This window comes from Capra hircus, chromosome 5 (assembly GCF_001704415.2).
Source record: "Capra hircus breed San Clemente chromosome 5, ASM170441v1, whole genome shotgun sequence".
NCBI lineage: Eukaryota > Metazoa > Chordata > Mammalia > Artiodactyla > Bovidae > Capra > Capra hircus.
This window is the reverse complement of record NC_030812.1, coordinates 23,128,815-23,146,265: the sequence shown is the minus strand read 5'-3', so window position 1 is coordinate 23,146,265 and position 17,451 is coordinate 23,128,815. Positions and strand designations below refer to the sequence as shown.

Here is a 17,451-nt window from a genome sequence, read left to right as displayed (position 1 = left end):
TTAACATTTGATTTGTAACATGCCACAATGACTCCATGTTTAACTGAAAATTGGTAGAAAATAATACTATTCAGTACTCACCCAATATTACCAATTAAGCAAAAGGGTAATCAGAAGTGAATGTGAATATTATTTACCTTGAATATTAACATTAGAAGAAAGACGAGTTTAGTTTTAGCAGAGTGAGAAAGCCCGGAGAGGTACTGGGGGAAGATCAGAAAATAACTGCTGGTTATTTCAGCAGCAAAACATAGTAGCCCTAGCTTTTTTTTTTTAATTGAAGTAAATTTGAGCTTTCCAAATGGTGCAGTGCTAAAGAATATGCTTGCCAATGCAGGAGACGCAAGAGATGTGGTTTCCATCCCCGGGACAGGAAGATCCCCTGGAGGAGGAAATGGCAACCACTCCAGTATTCTTGCCTGGAAAATCCCATGGACAGAGGAGCCTGGTGAGCTACAGACCATGTGGTTGCAAAGAGTCAGACATGACTGAGCACAGCACAGCACACAGACTAATTTTCATTAGGTTCAAGTGTACAGCATAGTGATTCAGGGTTGGGTTTTTATTTTGGGGGGCTTTTTTTTGCATATTATATTGCATTGTAAGTTGTTACAAGATATTGAGTGTAATTCCCTATTCAGTAAATCTTTGTTGTCTGTTTATTGTATGTATAGTAGTTTGCACCTAGCTTTTAATGTGTATAATTTCACTTCAATTATATGGATTTAAGACCTTTCCTTTTGGTCCACAAATGCTTGCTCACACAAAGGAAAGAGAAAACTTATTTTTGCAGCACTTGTTTTGGAAGACAAAGAGGAAGGAGGAATCAAGTTAAGGAGGTTATGTGTGTCCTATAAAGTTTACCTGAGGTCAAATGAGTCAAGCCAGGGAGAAGAAAAGAGAAGCAAGGTATACACAGCATGAGGTGGTTATTACTGCTGCTCACCAAATTTGTCTGTTTTCCTCCCTGTACCACAGAGGAGGACTGGACTGCCTGGCCCCCTTGTGGTTGGGTGGCTCCATTCTGCAGAGTTCTGGCCAATGAACGGAAAGTAGAAGTGACAGCATTTAAATGCCAACAAGACATTCTCAGAGTCTCCTTTCCCACTGGCCTCCGCCTCGTTTGAGGAGGCGGCAGCTTTGCCAGCCTTGGTTCCGGAATGACTAAGAGAAGAGTTGCTCTGGTGACACATGTATGAGCAGAGAAATCTGTGTTAAGAAGCAAATCTTTGTTGTTTTAAGCCTAGGAAAATTTGGGGTTGTTTGTTTTGCAGCATAACCTAGTTTATGATGACTGACACATTATTTCTATAATTTACCTCCAGAGAAAGGAAAAGGGTAATAGGGAAGAGGTGGTGTGTTATGGTTGCACTGGAAAGAGCCCTAAAGGAGATTAGAGGAAGAGAGGAAAGGTATAAATCTGGATGTAAAGGATCCTCCTAATATGGATGCTCAGGGCCCGGAAGATCTTTTGTTACTTCTAAAATCAAAGTCCTGAAAGTGAAAGTGAAAGTTGCTCAGTCATGTCCAATTCTTTGAGACCCCATGGACTATACAGTATATGGAATTCTCCAGGCCAGAATACTGAAGTGGGTAGCCTTTCCCTTCTCCAGGGGATCTTCCCAACCCAGGGATCAACCCAGGTCTCCCGCACTGCAGGCAGATTCTTTACCAGCTGAGCCACCAGTAAAGCCCAAGGATACTGGACTGGGTAGCCTATCCCTCCTCCAGGGGATCTTCCCAATCCAGGAATTGAACTGGAGTCTCCTGCATTGCAACTGAGCTATCAGGGAAGCCTGAAATCAAAGTCCTAATAATGCTATCATTACAAATCAGGCAAAGTCATAGCACTCTTAATATTAACTACATATGACTAAAAGGTATATGGCTTAGCATACATCATTGACATACATTCTGGCTGCAGGCCTCAGAACTTAAAAGCATTGTAAGCTTACTGAGAAAAAAGAGAGAAGAGTGAATAAAAGCATGGATTTGGGAATTAGATGGGCCTGAGTTCAAATATCAGTTCTGCCTCTTAAATCAACCTGTCAATCCTCTTATCTCTAAAGAGGAGATAAAAACAGAATCTACTTCAAAGGTTTGCTGGGAGCACTAACTGAGGTCACACCTGTAAAGTGTCAGATGCAATACCTGGTATTACTAAATGTTCTAGCTTTTCCCAGTCCCCTGGAAGCCCAAGGGCTGGCTGGTTATAAAAAGCCTGCCTTACTGTCCTGCCCTGAACATAACAAATCTCACGGCTACCCAATGCAGCTTCAAACTGGATCTCATGGGAGCTTTCAGCCATGAATAGGCTCAGCGCTGAACTCCTGCCAGTGACTTCTGCACACTCTTGCCCTCCTAGACTCTCAAGACCAGAGGTGTTCCCCACTTTAAAACAGATCTGGGAAAGTCCAAATAGGCACAATGATATTAATAGATTGGAGCAGGATTATTCATGCTCCAAGATTCTTGTCGTTAAACCAGTGAGTCCAAAAATTTCCTTCATACTTTGCCAATTTCTTTCTTTCCTTTTAATACATTGTTTGACGGAGAAAAGGAATCATAAAAGTCAATGACTTCCTCCTCCATTAAGGATCAACTGGAACGCCAAAATCTATGTAAGTGGGGAAAATGACTTGTGACAGCACATCCTCAGACCACGACTTTCTGGGAGCGCATGCATTATGTTGGCCGGAAAGCAGAGCACAGGCAGACCTCCAGGTCCCTTAGCAATGAAAATTCACCCAGAAGGTTACTGTGATAGTGGCTGACACACATCAAACTCCTGTCTCTCCATCAAGATCTAAAAACCCAAGTCCAAACGCTATGATTATAGAGTAGTGTGCAAAGATCCAGAGGAGGGCAGGCCAACCCACTCCAGTATTCTTGCCTGGACAATCCCATGGACCTAGCAGACTATGGTCCGTAGTGTCACAGAGAGTCGGAACACGAATGAAGCGTCTTAGCACGCACGCACATACAAAGATCCACAGCCAAGAGAAAACACAAAATGCTTCTAACTAGGATAAAAATGGAGTCAACTGACTCCAGTTGTGACAAGTGCAGAGTTAAGAGGGTGTTACTATTTTTTTTTTAATAAATGAAAGTATATTATGGCACAGAGGCAAAATCTACACTACAATTTAAGTCGAAACAGACTCCATAGGAAGGCAGGGCTTGCCCCACCTCAGGCCACTCCCACCCCAATGGGAGAGAGATTGCTGCCCTCTGGGCATTTGGGTACTTCAGCCAAAGCAATCAAACAGCATGAAGCCACCAAGAGGCTCTAAAGAGATTCAGTATCCAACCCAAGGTCAAACAACCAGAAAGTGAAGTGAAGTCGCTCAGTCGTGTCCGACTCTTTGCGACCCCGTGGACTGTAGTCTACCATGCTCCTCTGTCCATGGGATTCCCTAGGTAAGAGTACTGGAGTGGGTTGCCATTTCCTTCTCCGGAGGATCTTCCCAACCCAGGAATCAAACCCAGGTCTCCCGCATTGGAGGCAGACGCTTTAACCTCTGAGCCACCAGGGAAGCCCAAACAACCAGAAGTGGACCCTAAGTTTTACAAGTGCTAGTTCAAGGTTCTTACACTGTAGCATCACACCATCCTTTCCTGACAATGCAAATCTGTCACTTACCTCAGCCTGCCTGGCATGGAAGCTGGCCTTCAAATGGAAGCATGCATTTGGGGGACCCCAAGGCCCCAAATCAAGGGCAAATGTGAGTCTGCAGACAAGGAAAGGGAGTCAATGTCTGCACCCTCCCCCTAATCCTCTCCCAAGCCCTGCCTCCTTCCCATCCCGCCACATCTCAGATGTCTCCTTAAGTCCACTCTAGCTTTGTTCCAAGTCATTTCCAAAGGGCCCCTCCAGAGGGATCATACAAAACACAAACCTAGTTTGGTTACTCCATTTAAAAAAAGCTTTTGTCCACTGCCCTCCAGATAAAATCTGAGCCTCTCAGCAAAGCCTACAAGATCTGACCAACTCACCTCTACCCCTTCTTGAACCTTTTGGGAGAAAGACCTTCCTCACCAAGGGGTCTAAAGACTCCTTTCCACTTTCATAGTTTTCGGGGTTTGGTTTTTTTTCCCCCTAATATTTATTTACTTGGCTGTGCCAGGTCTTAGTTGCAGGTCTTTAGTTGCAGCATATGGAATCTAGTTTCCAGACCGGGATCAAACCCTGGCCCCCTGCATTGGAAGCATGGAGTCTTAGCCACTGGACCAGCAGGGAAGTCCTTCCTTTCCACCCTTTAATACTCACACAAGGTACCTTCCTCCAAGGTCGTCTCTAACCCTTCAAAGCAGGTTGATGGCACCTGGTCCACAATTAACTATTACCGCCTTTATCATGGTGTTTCACAGTAAATTGTTCATGTAGTTAAAGAGTTTATACAACATGGTCTCCTGAGAGGCAGAACCGGCTTCAGAGTCCAGCAAAATCCTGGGTTTGAACCATGACTTCCCCATTTACTGGCCAGGATATTCTCTCTCTCTCCAAGCCTCAGTTTCATTTTCAATAAATGGGGAAATACATACCTTACCAGTCTGTTGGGAGGGTTAAATGGGACAACAATACATACAGTATAAGGCAGAAAACATATTTGATGGTTTAATACATGTTAGTTCCTCTTCCCTCAACCCTTCCCTTAAGCTATAAGAAATCCTGTGATGCAAGAATTTTTTTTTTTTACTCTGTTGTATTTCTGGCAAATAATACAGCGGGCACTTAACACATGTTGGCAGGAAAATACAGAAGAGTTACGCAGGAATGCAGAGGAGGAGGCAGGGAGAGAGGAAAGGAAGAAGGGAATTAAATAATGAAGTGACCGAAAGAATGAATGACGCTAGAAACAAAGAGAGACCCTGATCTGTTAAAGCTAACAGAAGTTACTGTACAGCCTGGTCATGCGACTTTGAGAATGCCATATCCTTCCCTACTCATAAACTCTGAAAGGATGTCCGCAAATATTATCGCGTCACTAGATAAAGACCCTGGATCAAGGGACTGGCAGATCTACCAGCAGTAGGCAGTGTATTCTAACATAAGGTTGGTACACATACCTATGAAAAAATTTTATTCCCCAAACTGTTCATTTCCTATTCTGCTCTAAATGCTCAGCTTACTACAAAGACTACAAATAAACTGACCTTACTCTATGAGGTCGCAATTAACACACCTAAGCAGTGGTGTGTTGTTAAATCAGGAGAGGTAAAAAGCTTTAATTTCCAGCGTCTGCCAATTTCTGTGGTGTAAATACTCCACCAGGGATGATTTCGGTCTACGAATGACATACCCATAGTTGAACCCACAGAATCCCTAAGCAGAGAAATAAGACGAGAGAACAGTTGCCTTTTCTGTCAGGGCTTCTAGCAAAGGAGACAGTGGAGAGGAAGGTGAAACTGCTACAGATGTGTTGATGGGTTTCGGTTATCCCCATTCTCTCTGCCCCGTTTTCTACCAGAAAACTGAGCAGATGCCCTAAACAAATATGGAAAAATAGAAACATACTTTCTGATCAAATATAGAATTAATGGCCACACCTGGAAATAGAGATGAGGCAAAAGAAGCTCTGTTGGAAATCTAAGAAGGATCAAGTTCATCAGATGGCAGAAGGGGAAATGGGCAGAGGACCTGAACAGATATTTTTCTAAAGAAGACAGAGAGATGGGCAACAGGCACATGAAAAGATGCTCAACATCATTAGTCACGAGGGAACTGCAAATCAAGATCTCACCTCATACCTGTCGGACTGGCCATCACCAAAAAATACAACAAATAACATGTTAGCAAGGATGTGGATGGAGCAAAGAGCCTTTATGGACTGTTGGTGGGACTGTAAAATGCTGCACTGTGCATTGTACAACTGGCTAGTTTGGAAAATAGTATGGACATTGCTGAAAAAATTAGAACTAGCATACAATTCAGCAGTTCCACTCCTGGTCATTTATCTAAAGAAAACAAAAAACTAAACTGAAAAGATATGAGCGTCTGCATGTCCATTGCAGTATATTTACAACAGCCAAGATATGGAAGCAACCTAAGTGTCCACCCCACAGATAAATGGGTAAAGATATGGTATATAAACATACAAGGGAATACTCCTCAGCCATTAAAAAAAGAAGAATTAAATCCTGCCATTTGTGACACGGATAGACCTTGAGGGTATAATGCTAAGTGAAATAAGTCAGAGAAAAATGCCATATGACCTCACTTATATTTGGAATCCAAAAATAAAAGACAAAAAATGAAAATAGACATCGATATAGAGAACAAACAGGTGAAGGGAGACAGGCAGGACTGCTGAAGGGAATTAAATGCTACAAACTTCAAGTTTTAAAATAAGTCAAGGGGATGTAAGATGGGGCACAAGGAATCCAGGCAATAGCACTCTAATGACTTTGTATGGGGACATGGCCGCTAGACTTGGGGTGATCATTTCAGAATGTATTCAAACGTCAAATTGCTATGCTGTACACCTAAAACTAACATAACATTGGACATGAACTACATTTCAACTTTTAAAAAGATGGCAGACAGCAGGTTAAAATGGGAAATCAGACAACTCCTCTGGGTAGAAATAAACATGGAAAATATTTTTCTGAATGTTTAAGATCACAGCAGCTCTCTGGACCAAAACCTAAACAGGAAAAAGCATACCAAACTAACAGAAGGAAAAACCGTTTAGCAAAATATAAGTTTTTTATCTTAACATGGTTGGAAACTGGGGAGCTATAAATGTTATGGTGTTCTGTGATGAAGCCTCACTCTCTCTGCCATAGGAAAGGGGCTCCTTGGGTGGTATGTATGCTTAGACAGAAGAGAAAGGCAGCTGGCAATATTTCCTTCCCTCTCACTAGGACTCTGGCTGGCTTTCCCCTTCCCTCTGTTTCTAACAGAGGCAGCACATGTGTAATAACACTCCACAAAATACGCTCCTGATCTCTAGGGCACGTCAGAGTTCCTATGTTAAGGATGGAACTCTGAGGGCTGCCTATGAAAGCAGTTTTATCTTTATGGCGCTGCAGATATTTATTGACGTGACCCCTTCTCTGTGACAACACTCGTGTGATCCAGCCTCTCTCGTTGACAAAGTTCCCAAAGGGGTAAGAAGAATATATAGTTTTGCTCCATGATTTCAGCAGAAATACTATCTAGCCGTTTGGGACTCTCGGGCTTTTAAGAAGCTACTGTGGCAACAGCTGTTACTTTACTTTAGTAATAAAGTTAAAGAAACCTGAACTCAAGCCACATAGGGGAAAAAATTAGAAATATCAAAAATATGCGAAGATGAGAATACAAGAAAACCATGTCTACCTAGGAGAGTGAAACGAAACTATCACAAAATCATTTTTATGGAGAGAAACCCAGAAGGTGTGGCATGGCAGGCATTGCCCTTCCATTCAAATGAAGGGCAACTTAGTGAAGAAACAGCTCCTGATACTTCACATAAAAAGATAAGACACGTGCACATGCCAAAATGTGGCATTCGGGGCTGGCTACTTGTTTCAAAACCCGAAAGGAAGCAAAGAATGAGATGAAGAGACAGCTTTCACGTTCCGGATTCTAAATCACTCAATTACTCAAGAGAAGGTACTTAGCTGTTTTCATTGGAATTTACATAATCTGGCCAGCAGGGCTGGATCTGATGAGCAAACAGGGCAACTTCACGATACAAAAGAGGGGAAGTGAGGCAAGAATGAACCGAGCCATTAGGGCCACGAGCAGGCAAAAGAAAGGATGGCTGCCCTGGTGAGGCTTGGAGGGTAGGCAGCCACCGGGCATCGCCAGCTACTGGGCGTGAGTCACCTCTGGCAGAGGCAAAAATGAGGTCACAAAACAGCATGGATGGCAGGGTTTCGACTTTAAACCAGCAAGTAGATTAGAAACGTGGAGATAAAAATCAGTGCAAAACTCTGATGAGAATCAAGACATCGTGGAAACCAGCAGAAACCAGTTCTTCCGGTGGAAGAAGTCAAGACCTGGAAATTACTCCCCCAGAGTCTTCCCAAGGCTGGCTGCCTAAATCCCAAAGAAAAACCCAAGGTTTAAAGAACTGTAGGGGTGACAGTCGCCAAAGAAAAGTACTGACTACTGAAACCCAGGGTAGCAGGGTGCTGCTCTTACAAATACCAAACCTGAGATGAAAACATCTGTGTGCCAGTGTGGACTCCACCCTTGACTTGCTGGGTGGATGGTATGTGTCTCTGTGCATGTGTACACACAAATCTCCTGACGGCCCCAGGGCTGGGTGGCCGCCTCAGCAAAATGACACAACTCAACTATTTCATCTGAAAAGTGGTTTCAAGCTTTATTCTAGGAAGTGAAAACACTGGGAGAGGAGAATCCAGGGCCACTTAGTTAATGAAAGGCCTAGAATGAACGACAACACTTTTTTGTTCCAAAGGCGAGAAACAACCTCTCAGATGCAGGAGAAGCCTCAGCCCAGCTGTGAGATGTCACCACAGCCATTCAACCCCGACTCCCCTGGGCCTAAACCCTCAGCGGAGAAGGGCACGGCCTGGTCCCAGGACATTCCAGCCCATGGATTATTTGATGACGTGTCTGCCTCCTACCCTCCTCCCGGGGTACAATTTTCTAAAAGCAGAGAAAATCCTTCCCAAGAAAATAAACACTCCCAAACAACCGTCCCATTCTGTTACCTATTTGGATTACATAATTGCTATGAAGTCAAGAGTTTCTTACTGACACGCCAGAAAAGACCTCTCAGCTCTTAAGCTGAACTGCCTTTTCTCCGCTGCCCAAAGCCCTTTAAAAAAAGCTCCAAGTCCCTAAAAAGCAGTCCCCAGTGCCCACTGACATGGAAGGAAAAACTCCACCACCTCAACTCTGCTCAGAATGGAAACTTGCATTAAAATATTTTAAGTCCATGAAACTCTATCAGTCCTGTATATCGTTTTCTTCAACAATGACAATAATATAAACCCTTACTGATGCTTCAAATCACCCTTCATAGGAAGAAAACACTGCATATTTTTTCTGATTCTGTGAGGATAAGCATACAACCTTAACTTTTTTGTTGACCAATATGTAAAAATGGGGTGAGTAATAATTGGTAACTGGCATCATTTACCAGTCACCAAGTAAAAAGTTAACCCCCTCCTGACCCATCCTCACACTAGGAAAAAAACCCACTAGGTCAAGCTGACCTACATATATATATATATAGGTCAAGCTGACTCGAACCCCACAGAGAACAATGCTAATTAAGATACCTATACTTTTTCAGTTAAGGCAGCAGCAAAAAGGCTGAGGGCTTCTTTTATAGCCTGCTCTAACTTGTTCATCTGGATCAATGTAGAAATAGTAGCAATTTGCTCTTCGTAATTCCTCTCCAGGAATAAAAATGACTAGGATATTCCTGGAAGGCCTCCTCACTCACAAATTAGAAGGTGTACCTCCTATAAACACTGTACTTTGCTCAGTGTAAAGATTCAGTGAGATAATACATAGAAAGCGCTGAGCAAGCATCTGGCACACAGGAATAACCTCAATACATCAATGGCGCCAGTGATGAATACATACAGCAAAACAAAACAAACAGAAAAGGTGGGGGCTGTTTCCTGATGCTTATCAACTTACTGGGAATAGGGAAAATTGAAACTTAAGGTGATAATGATGCCACAGCCTAGCCCAGAGATGTCTCCTGTCCTCTGGTTTGCTCATCATCTAGCTAGCCATCAAGAACTTGCCACAATGCCACAGGTACTCACACCCGACTATGTATCCAACTCTCAGTGACCGAGAAGTAGCAGAGTGTTTGAAACAATGAGAACAGAGATGAAAAAGACCTTGAAGAAATTTCACAAATTCCCTTGGCACTGATCACGTAAAAGGTTTGCCAGCAAAGTCAAACATACCACACGACACAATTGTTGTCAGTGGAAAAAGAGGATACAGAAAGCACAGATGCTGAACATCCTAATGAGAAGGGGATCTTCCCATCAGAGACCAGATACTCAAATCCTAGCTCTTCTGTAAAATTTAGACCACAAATAAATCCTTCCTAAGGCGCACCTAGCAATCTTTTGTGCTTGGCTCTGCTGTTTGGACACGCATAGTTGCTTTCCTTCCAGTCACAAAACCGGTTTTTAAGAGCTTATGAAAATATTCATATTTTTATGATATGTGATAAGCAGGTTTTACTCTAATCTATATCTGATGTGCTAATTCACTTGGGGCACACACATGACATACTCGGCTCACCTTCCCAGTGACACGCTATAGTATGCAATTACGCAGGACATTTTTTTTTTCAAAGGTGGCAACATGAATCATGTCTGGAGTCCAGAAAAATGATGCATTTGCAACAGTCGTGAGACTGGGTGGCAAAAAAATGTCTGTAAAACTTTTATTTTGTATTTTGTATTGTGCCTCTTCAACCTACAAGAGTCTGTGTCACGATTTCGTAGTCTCTAAACCAGGTATTTTGGAAACACAAAGGGCATTAGTGTTACGCCTTTTCAACTTGTAAAAGACCAGGCCACTTGGCAACTCTTTGGAATTTCTAAACCATGCTTTCCAAAACGCAAAGGGCAAGTGTGACCCATAACTTTAGAGAAGGGCAAGTAACGTTCTACCTCTGGCTCAATATTTGTTTATTTCACTTGATGTAAGTTTTTATGGCAACCCTCTATTACCATGAAAGTGTATTCAAAGTAACAAGTGAAACTTGTGAAAGTCCATTTTTTTTTATTTAATACATTCTAATCAAATAGTAACAGCAGTAAATAAACACTTTGAAAAGCAGGCATGTATCCCCCTATATCTGGAAGAAAATTAAGTCAAAGTATTCTACATGGTAGAAGGGAGACAACTGCTAATGTCTATGGTTAAACCACTTGGAAATTCCTAAAGCCATTTCCAAAAAATCAATGGCAACAGGTTGGGGACGCAGCTGTTTCAAAGGGTAAAATGTCTCTATCTACACGGTTTTATTAACAAGGATTGAGTTGCACCTGTATAGCATGACATTCTTGTCTTTAGCCTTAAAGGAAAAGAAGTCTTTTCCATTTGCACCAGTTTGAAATATTTCTGAAATAAGGCTCCCTTGAAGAGGATTACTACAGTACTCATTCACGAGAGTTCATACATGTAGTAAAAAGACAAATACAGGATTTCATGGTCACCTTTTTTGGTTGATTTGGTTAATTGCATAAAATGAAGGATAAATACTCACAAGCATATCTGTTTAACAAATCTCCTAAGTACATCAGAATGCAAAATATCAAATGTCCTAAAATAGACTCTGATCACCAGGCACAAAGAACTGAAGTTAAGCCTGTGTCAGTTTCGTTCCTTCCACTTCTTCGGCACTCCTAAGTGCGGCTCTTTCTCTCCTACCAGTGCTGGGACCTTTCACCTAACACCAACAAACCTCAGAAAGTCAGAGTTCTGAGAAAATGTTCCTTCAGCCTTTACTTGGGATGTTTTATTCTTAACTTAAAAGGATCAACTGGTCTTGGTCAGCCTTAGGAAGGGAAGCATCCCTCAGTTGAAAACATGTGGGGAAAACTTTAAATACCTAGCTACCTTGCCACACAACTAAATCAGATTGACTTCAGCTGGTCTTAGAATTCCACGTAGTTATCCAGAGCCGTCACTCAAGATTTGGTTCTCTTTTACATAGCTGCATTCGGAGATATTCTATAGGAGGCATGTTTAGAAAAAAAAGAAACACTTATACCTGGAATTTATATTCTTCCAAATAATCTTTTAGTCTTGTTGGTAAAGGCAGTCCCCAGATGGTGCTGGTACACTTGTTAATGGTGAGTCTGCAGAGATGCTGCAGAGGTGGTGCTGATGTGTAGAGTGGCTTGGTCAGATAAAGGTGAACAGTGCCGTTCCTGGGGGCTTCTGGGCCTGTCCGCTTATCCTTGCACATCTGAACATAGTAGTCGATCAGATGAACCACACTGTCAAATTGTTTAAGCTTGGACTTGACACATATGATAGAGTCCAGTCTAAATTTCCCATCTTGGTATTCGATGCGAAGATTAGTTGGTCCAGCTGATGTCTTAACAGATATTGTTAGTAGGTAATCTGAATGCGAACTATCTCTAATCAAGAAAGTTCCTTCTGGTGCCTCTTTTAATTTCTCTTTGGCTTCATTAACAGTCATATTTCCCCAGTACCAACCTGGGGTTTTTGTTCAAAAAGAAAAAGAAAAGAGGGTTAATTAGTTATTATAGAGAATTTTTAAAATAGGGCAAGTACTTGGCAACCATGTTCTAGCTACAAAAAGAAGTGTGTGAAAGTTTACCATAGGCTACCATAAATACATTCTGTAGAAATTTACTGAAAATGTGGGTCCGTTTAATTTTCTGAACAAACTGCAAGCCAGCTTTCTTTTTTAAAAAGTAACTTTCTGTAGCTGATCTTTGAACTCTCTTAAGATTTTCTAACACACAAAAGAATGGTTGTAATATGACACACTGGCTGAGCAGGCATGATGCTTTTCAAGTGAAATAAAAGATTTAATGTAAATTAAATAAGTCAGAAGTTAGAAAATCCATGCCCTAAAAAAAAAAAAAAAAAGGAAAACCCAACTTCAGTTAATTCCAACAAAATAAAAAGCAACAACTTTCTGGCTGGTTGGTGTCCACCTCCACCCTTTCCAAATCTATATCTCTTTTCAAAGCCCTGGAAAGCACCGCTATTTTAGAAGAGCAGTTCTAGTACAGTAGCTTCTGTCTGCTGTTTTGACTGCAACTACCTTATCAGCCATTGAGAAATGGAGAGAAAGCCCAATGGATAATTAGTACTTCAAGTTTACAGTCTTCCATAAACTCTCTCAGACTTCGCCCTAATTCAAATCCAATCACAACCGTTGGTCTCCCTGGCATTCTCGATTCGACCTGCCGGTCCCATCTTCCATTCCGTTTTCAAAAGCGACTTAGCGACATCTTGCATGTTAAACGTTTGAACAATGCTCCCCACCCCCTACCTCAAAGAAACTGCTCGGGGATCTGCAATCTGCCGGTTCCTCGCGCGCAGGGAAAGCCCTTGGCCCGAAAGGAAAGACCGGAACCACAAGTGAAGAACTATTCCCTCCCCCCTACCTCTACCAAAACTTCAACTCTGCCCCAAACGTAATCTTTGAGGGTCCCGATTTTGAAAGCTTGCAGGTTTGCCAGAACCTCCCTCCCCCACACCCCCCCGCCCCCGCTCCCATCTTATCTTCTTTCAGATGCCGAAAGACAACAGAGAGCCGCGCAAAGCGCAAGACTGCCCCTAGAAACCAGCCCTAGGCTCGCCTGGGGCTTCGCAGTCCGCCCTCCTCCCGGCTTTGCGGCAGTCGCCTGCCCGGCAATCTGTCGGTCCCTGAACTTGGCTGCCAAGATTCCAGGCTGCAGCGGCTGCCGGGCCCGGGAGCCGGATGCAGCTGAAGCTGCTGGCAGCCCAGCGCCCACTCGCTGCCCTCGCAACCCGCGGACAGGAAAGGCGCTGTCACTATCTCCGGCTAGGTTCCGAGCCCGAGTGCCGACCCCCAAGCAGCCGCGGGAAATAGCTAAAGCGCCAGCGCCCTAAGAGTCGATTTCCAAGGAACCCTCCTCGAGCTCTGCCCTCCTCTAGGCCTTGGAGTCCCTCAGGAACCACTTTCCTTTCGCATTCCCAAGGATCCAGAGCCGTGCGGCATCCTCTCCGCGAGCCGCCTGCCCCGCGGCGGGGATCCCAGCCTCGCCAGCCCAGCCCCATCCCCGTCTCGGGGGAGGCGCCCCCTTCTCGCACGCGTCGCGACGGGTCCGCTCCCTACCTGTGTGACTGAGTTCCCGCAGGGCCTTCGCCAGACGCGCCGCCTCTGGGGACGGCTCCTCCGCCGACCCCGCGGTCCCCCACTGGCTCTGCGCCCCTTCCGCGCCATTCCCGGAGGACTCGAGGCACCGCAGGGTCATGGGAGAAAGGTCACCGCGGCAAAGACAGGTGGCCGCCCGAGCTGGGGTCGGAGAAGGGCAAGCGTCCTTCTTAGAAGTCAGTGGGAACCCCAAAACCACTCCCTGAGGGGTCCCCGAAATGGTGGTGGAGGGGTGGGGATGGGGCGCTGCGGGCTCTTCCTCCCCGGGTTCCGGTGCACAGATGGCCAAATCCCCCGCAGGCGCGTTCACGCACAGTTCGCCTGCAAAGAGAAAGTGGAGGGTTGGGTCAGTCGGAACTGGACCCCTGCGGCCGGGGTGAGGGTGGAGAGGCAGGGATGTGGAAAATCCCTGGGACTCCTCCGCGTCTGTGCTCCTGCACCATTTAACCCCGAGCATCCAGTTACTGCCCTGGCCCGTTCCAGAGAAAGGACAGAGAGAGACAGCAGGGATCCAAAACACAAGGGGCGTTGGGGGGGGCGGCGGGAGCCGACAGGATGAGGGTGGGGAACCGGGCAATTTCCCGCCGAGGGCTGCTCTCTGAAATCGCAGACTAGCAGACAAGAAGAGCGAAGAGTCACCTGCGGCTACGGTGGTAAATGGGCAAGCAGAAATTTGAAAAGGAAACAGGCGAGGTCCCCAAATTGGCACTCCTTTCTCACACTGCACAACCCAAGGAGCCCCGGAGGAAGCCCCCGGCACAAACCTAGTTACCGGCCCTAGAGCGCCGCGGGTCTCCCCCGGCAGAGCAGGCAGTCCGGACTCGGAGGTGCGGGAGCTGCGGCCACCCCGCAGAAGAGGCTCCCTCGCTCCCCTGCCCACGCTGGGGGCACGGGTTGGGGGGCCGCCGAGGCTGCTGCTCCCGAGGTCGGGCGGCTCCTGCTGCTGCTGCTGCTGCTGTTGCCGCCGCGGGCGCTGTCGAGGAATCTGCCCGAGCGCGCAGACCTCGCAGGGGCTCCGACCCGTGACCCGAGCCCAGGCCGAGCACGCGGCTGAGAGCTCTGTGGGGCATGCTAGACAACCAACGCCGAGCCCTTACCTCGGCCTCGACCGCCGTGGCCGCCTCCACACCAGGCAGACTCCAGCCCGCCCTGGGCGGGGGAGCCGGGAGGGGCCCGGGAGGAGGGGTGTCTGCCCGTTTTCCTGGTTGACTTTTTAATTTGGGAACGAGATGCCCAAGGCGGTGACTAGCCCTGCGCTCAGCGGCGGAGGCGTCCGGAGTTCTCTGCGCAGAGTAAAGGTGAGTCCTGGGGACCACTGCCTCGACTCGCTGGGCTCAGACACCTCCTCCGGGCTCCGACAGCCCCCGCCCCCCGACCCGGGGCAGCTGCTGGGTTCCCTCCGGCTGCAGCCAAGGAGATGAGAAGGGGATAGGGAGGGAGGAAAGAGTCAGGGAGGGAGGCAGGCGGTTGGGGAGGAGCGGGAGATCAGGTTATTAGAAGGATTATTAATCTGGATGGCAGTTTACAGGGGGGAAGAAAAAAAAAAAACAACTCTGGAGACTTCCAGACGCCGGGAGAGAACCGGAGAAAGCAGGCAGTAGCTCCCAGCCTCCGGGCAGAGCCACAGTTCCGACTCTCAAGCCCGGCGGCTCCAAACTGCGGAAGCCCAGGCTGCCTGGCGCTGGCGGCCGCGCCCCAGTGCCCTCCCCAGCCCTCGTGGGGGCGGAGCCTTCGGGCTCCCCGGACTGATACCTGCTGCCGGCCCGAGCTCCTTCGGCGCCCCAGTGGCAGGCAAAGGCGATCCTGAGGCCGTGCACCCGGGGCCCCGGCGCGCGCCGTCCGTGGCCCGCGCAGCGCCAGTGGCGGCGGGCGAGGAGGCTCATGCTTCATGGGAAGCCCAGGGCCCGCGAGCCGCGGCGGCGGCGGCGAGACTAGAGTTAAACGTCAGTCCCGGGAGCGGTGTGTGCGCGCGATTTCCCAGACGTACGCGCCTCCCTCACTCCCCGCCTCTCTCCCCGTCCGCGCTCCCCGCGCGCCCCGCCCAGCGGCTGCGGAGGCCGCTTTCCAGGAACTTTCCAGGAATCCACCTCACGTGACCGCGGCCCCCGCTACTGCTTTAAAGAGACTCCGGCGCAGTTGCGCAGGCTTCGGGGGAGACGGGCTCCGAGCGCTCCGGTTCCGACCCGGTCGGGGTGGATGCCTGGGAATTCGCCCTCCTCTGACCCCCAATGCCTGGGTGTCCTCCGAGACGCGCAAGAAAAGCCCCGGGCCACCACTGAGCCGGTTCCCGCGGCGGCAGCCTGTCTCCAAGCCGTGCAGGCAGTGCGCCGGGGTCGAGCGATGAACAGACATGCTCGCCCCTAGGCCTGCCGCCGAGGGTTGTGTTGCCCACCCCTTCCGCGCCTTCTCTAGGCGACCTTCCAGGCCGCACATCAGGAAGAGGGGGTGTTAGAGAGACTAGAGGTCCTCGGAAATGGCCCCTCCCGCTCTAAGACACATTCGTGGTGTGAGGGAGCCCCCTCTTCGACCACCCCCCACTTCCAGGTCCACGCCCAGGAGCCGAAGGGAGTGGACCCGGGGCCTGGGTCCTAGAAGGTTGCCAGCGGGCGGAGAGCGGCGCCTGGTTAAGCTGCGCTGGTCGCGCTCAGTCCCCTCCCTCTGGCGGGCTTGCTCGCGGTCTCCCGCACCCGCCCGGCCCTGCTCCTCCCTCCTTCCCTCCGCTCCGCCGTCTCCTTCCGGCCACCCGGCGGCCCTCCCGGCTCACCAGCGCCGATCGTGGAGGGGACACTCAGATCCTCGCGCTCTGTGGTCCGCGTGGCCCGCCCGCCTCCGTGTCCGCAGCCTGAGAGAGCTCAATTCTGGGATTTCCCGAAGAACCGGAGCCTGGGGGACCGGGAATGCGGAAAGATCCCCAGCTCTTCTTCCCTGCCCAGGGACCCTCACCTCCTCCCACCTGGTTGGAGGCCACCTGGCCTCAGTTAAAACTCATCTCCTTCCCTGCATGTCTCCTCCCGAGATGTGACCTACTTTAAATGTGACCTACTTTTTAAAAAATCATCAACACTCATGGGAAAACCGGATCCAACATTTCGATAACCATTTTTCTTTGAAATACTCTTCTATTGCATCACTATTCAAAAGCTTGAAAGGTCAATGGCCACTTTTAGTTGAAGCGCCGGCTGATGGGGAAGTTGGGCGAGGAAGCGGCGGGGCGGGGTGGGAGCGGGGGACGGGGAGGGGGCGCGGGAAAGGCTCGACTCACAAACCTTGCCTGGTGCCCCCCCCTGCTGGCTCTGCGAGGAAACAGAAGCCAGTTCCCTGCCTTGGGGAGTCGTGGACAAAAGGTTTTTCTCAATAATTTTCCTGCTTTTGAGTAAATAATTATGCAAATAATTGATAAATTAGCCGGAGAGGAAGGTGAGGAGTGCATTTCCCAGCTAAAAAAGGGTTTTGTCAACGATGGAGTCGCGTGGACGAATCATGTTTTGTTTCTTAGAGTCTACTGTGGAGGACTGAGCTAACTGAACCCTAGTTAGAACCCTCTATAATAGAGATGGATAAGTTTGTATGTCTCTTGCCCTCCTTGGACCCTAGACCTTTTCTTTAAAATTAAGGGACTGGATTCCAG

General features: G+C 47.6%; 1 protein-coding gene across 4 annotated transcripts; it reads right to left on the bottom strand.

Annotated features, from left to right (window-relative positions):
• SOCS2 (suppressor of cytokine signaling 2) lies at positions 10,704-17,049 on the bottom strand. Of its 4 annotated transcripts, none has more exons than XM_005679821.3 (3): positions 16,588-17,049; positions 13,785-14,144; positions 10,704-12,166 (listed from the first exon to the last, which is right to left on the bottom strand). In XM_005679821.3, exons 2-3 carry the CDS (start codon positions 13,921-13,923, stop codon positions 11,709-11,711), a joined length of 597 nt encoding a protein of 198 aa, XP_005679878.1. In that variant the 5' UTR covers positions 13,924-14,144; positions 16,588-17,049; the 3' UTR covers positions 10,704-11,708. The 4 variants fall into 4 exon arrangements, with proteins under 4 accessions (XP_005679878.1, XP_017903114.1, XP_017903115.1 ...); XM_018047625.1 differs by lacking the exon at positions 16,588-17,049 and adding an exon at positions 15,576-15,791; XM_018047626.1 differs by lacking the exon at positions 16,588-17,049 and adding an exon at positions 14,921-15,356.

Coding starts and splice junctions, on each gene's coding strand:
- SOCS2 (XM_005679821.3), bottom strand. CDS start 13,923: ATGACCCTGCGGTGCCTCGAGTCCTCCGGGAATGGCGCGGAAGGGGCG. Junction 12,167..13,784: donor GCGGGAACTCAGTCACACAG/GTAGGGAGCGGA, acceptor CAAAAACCCCAG/GTTGGTACTGGGGAAATATG.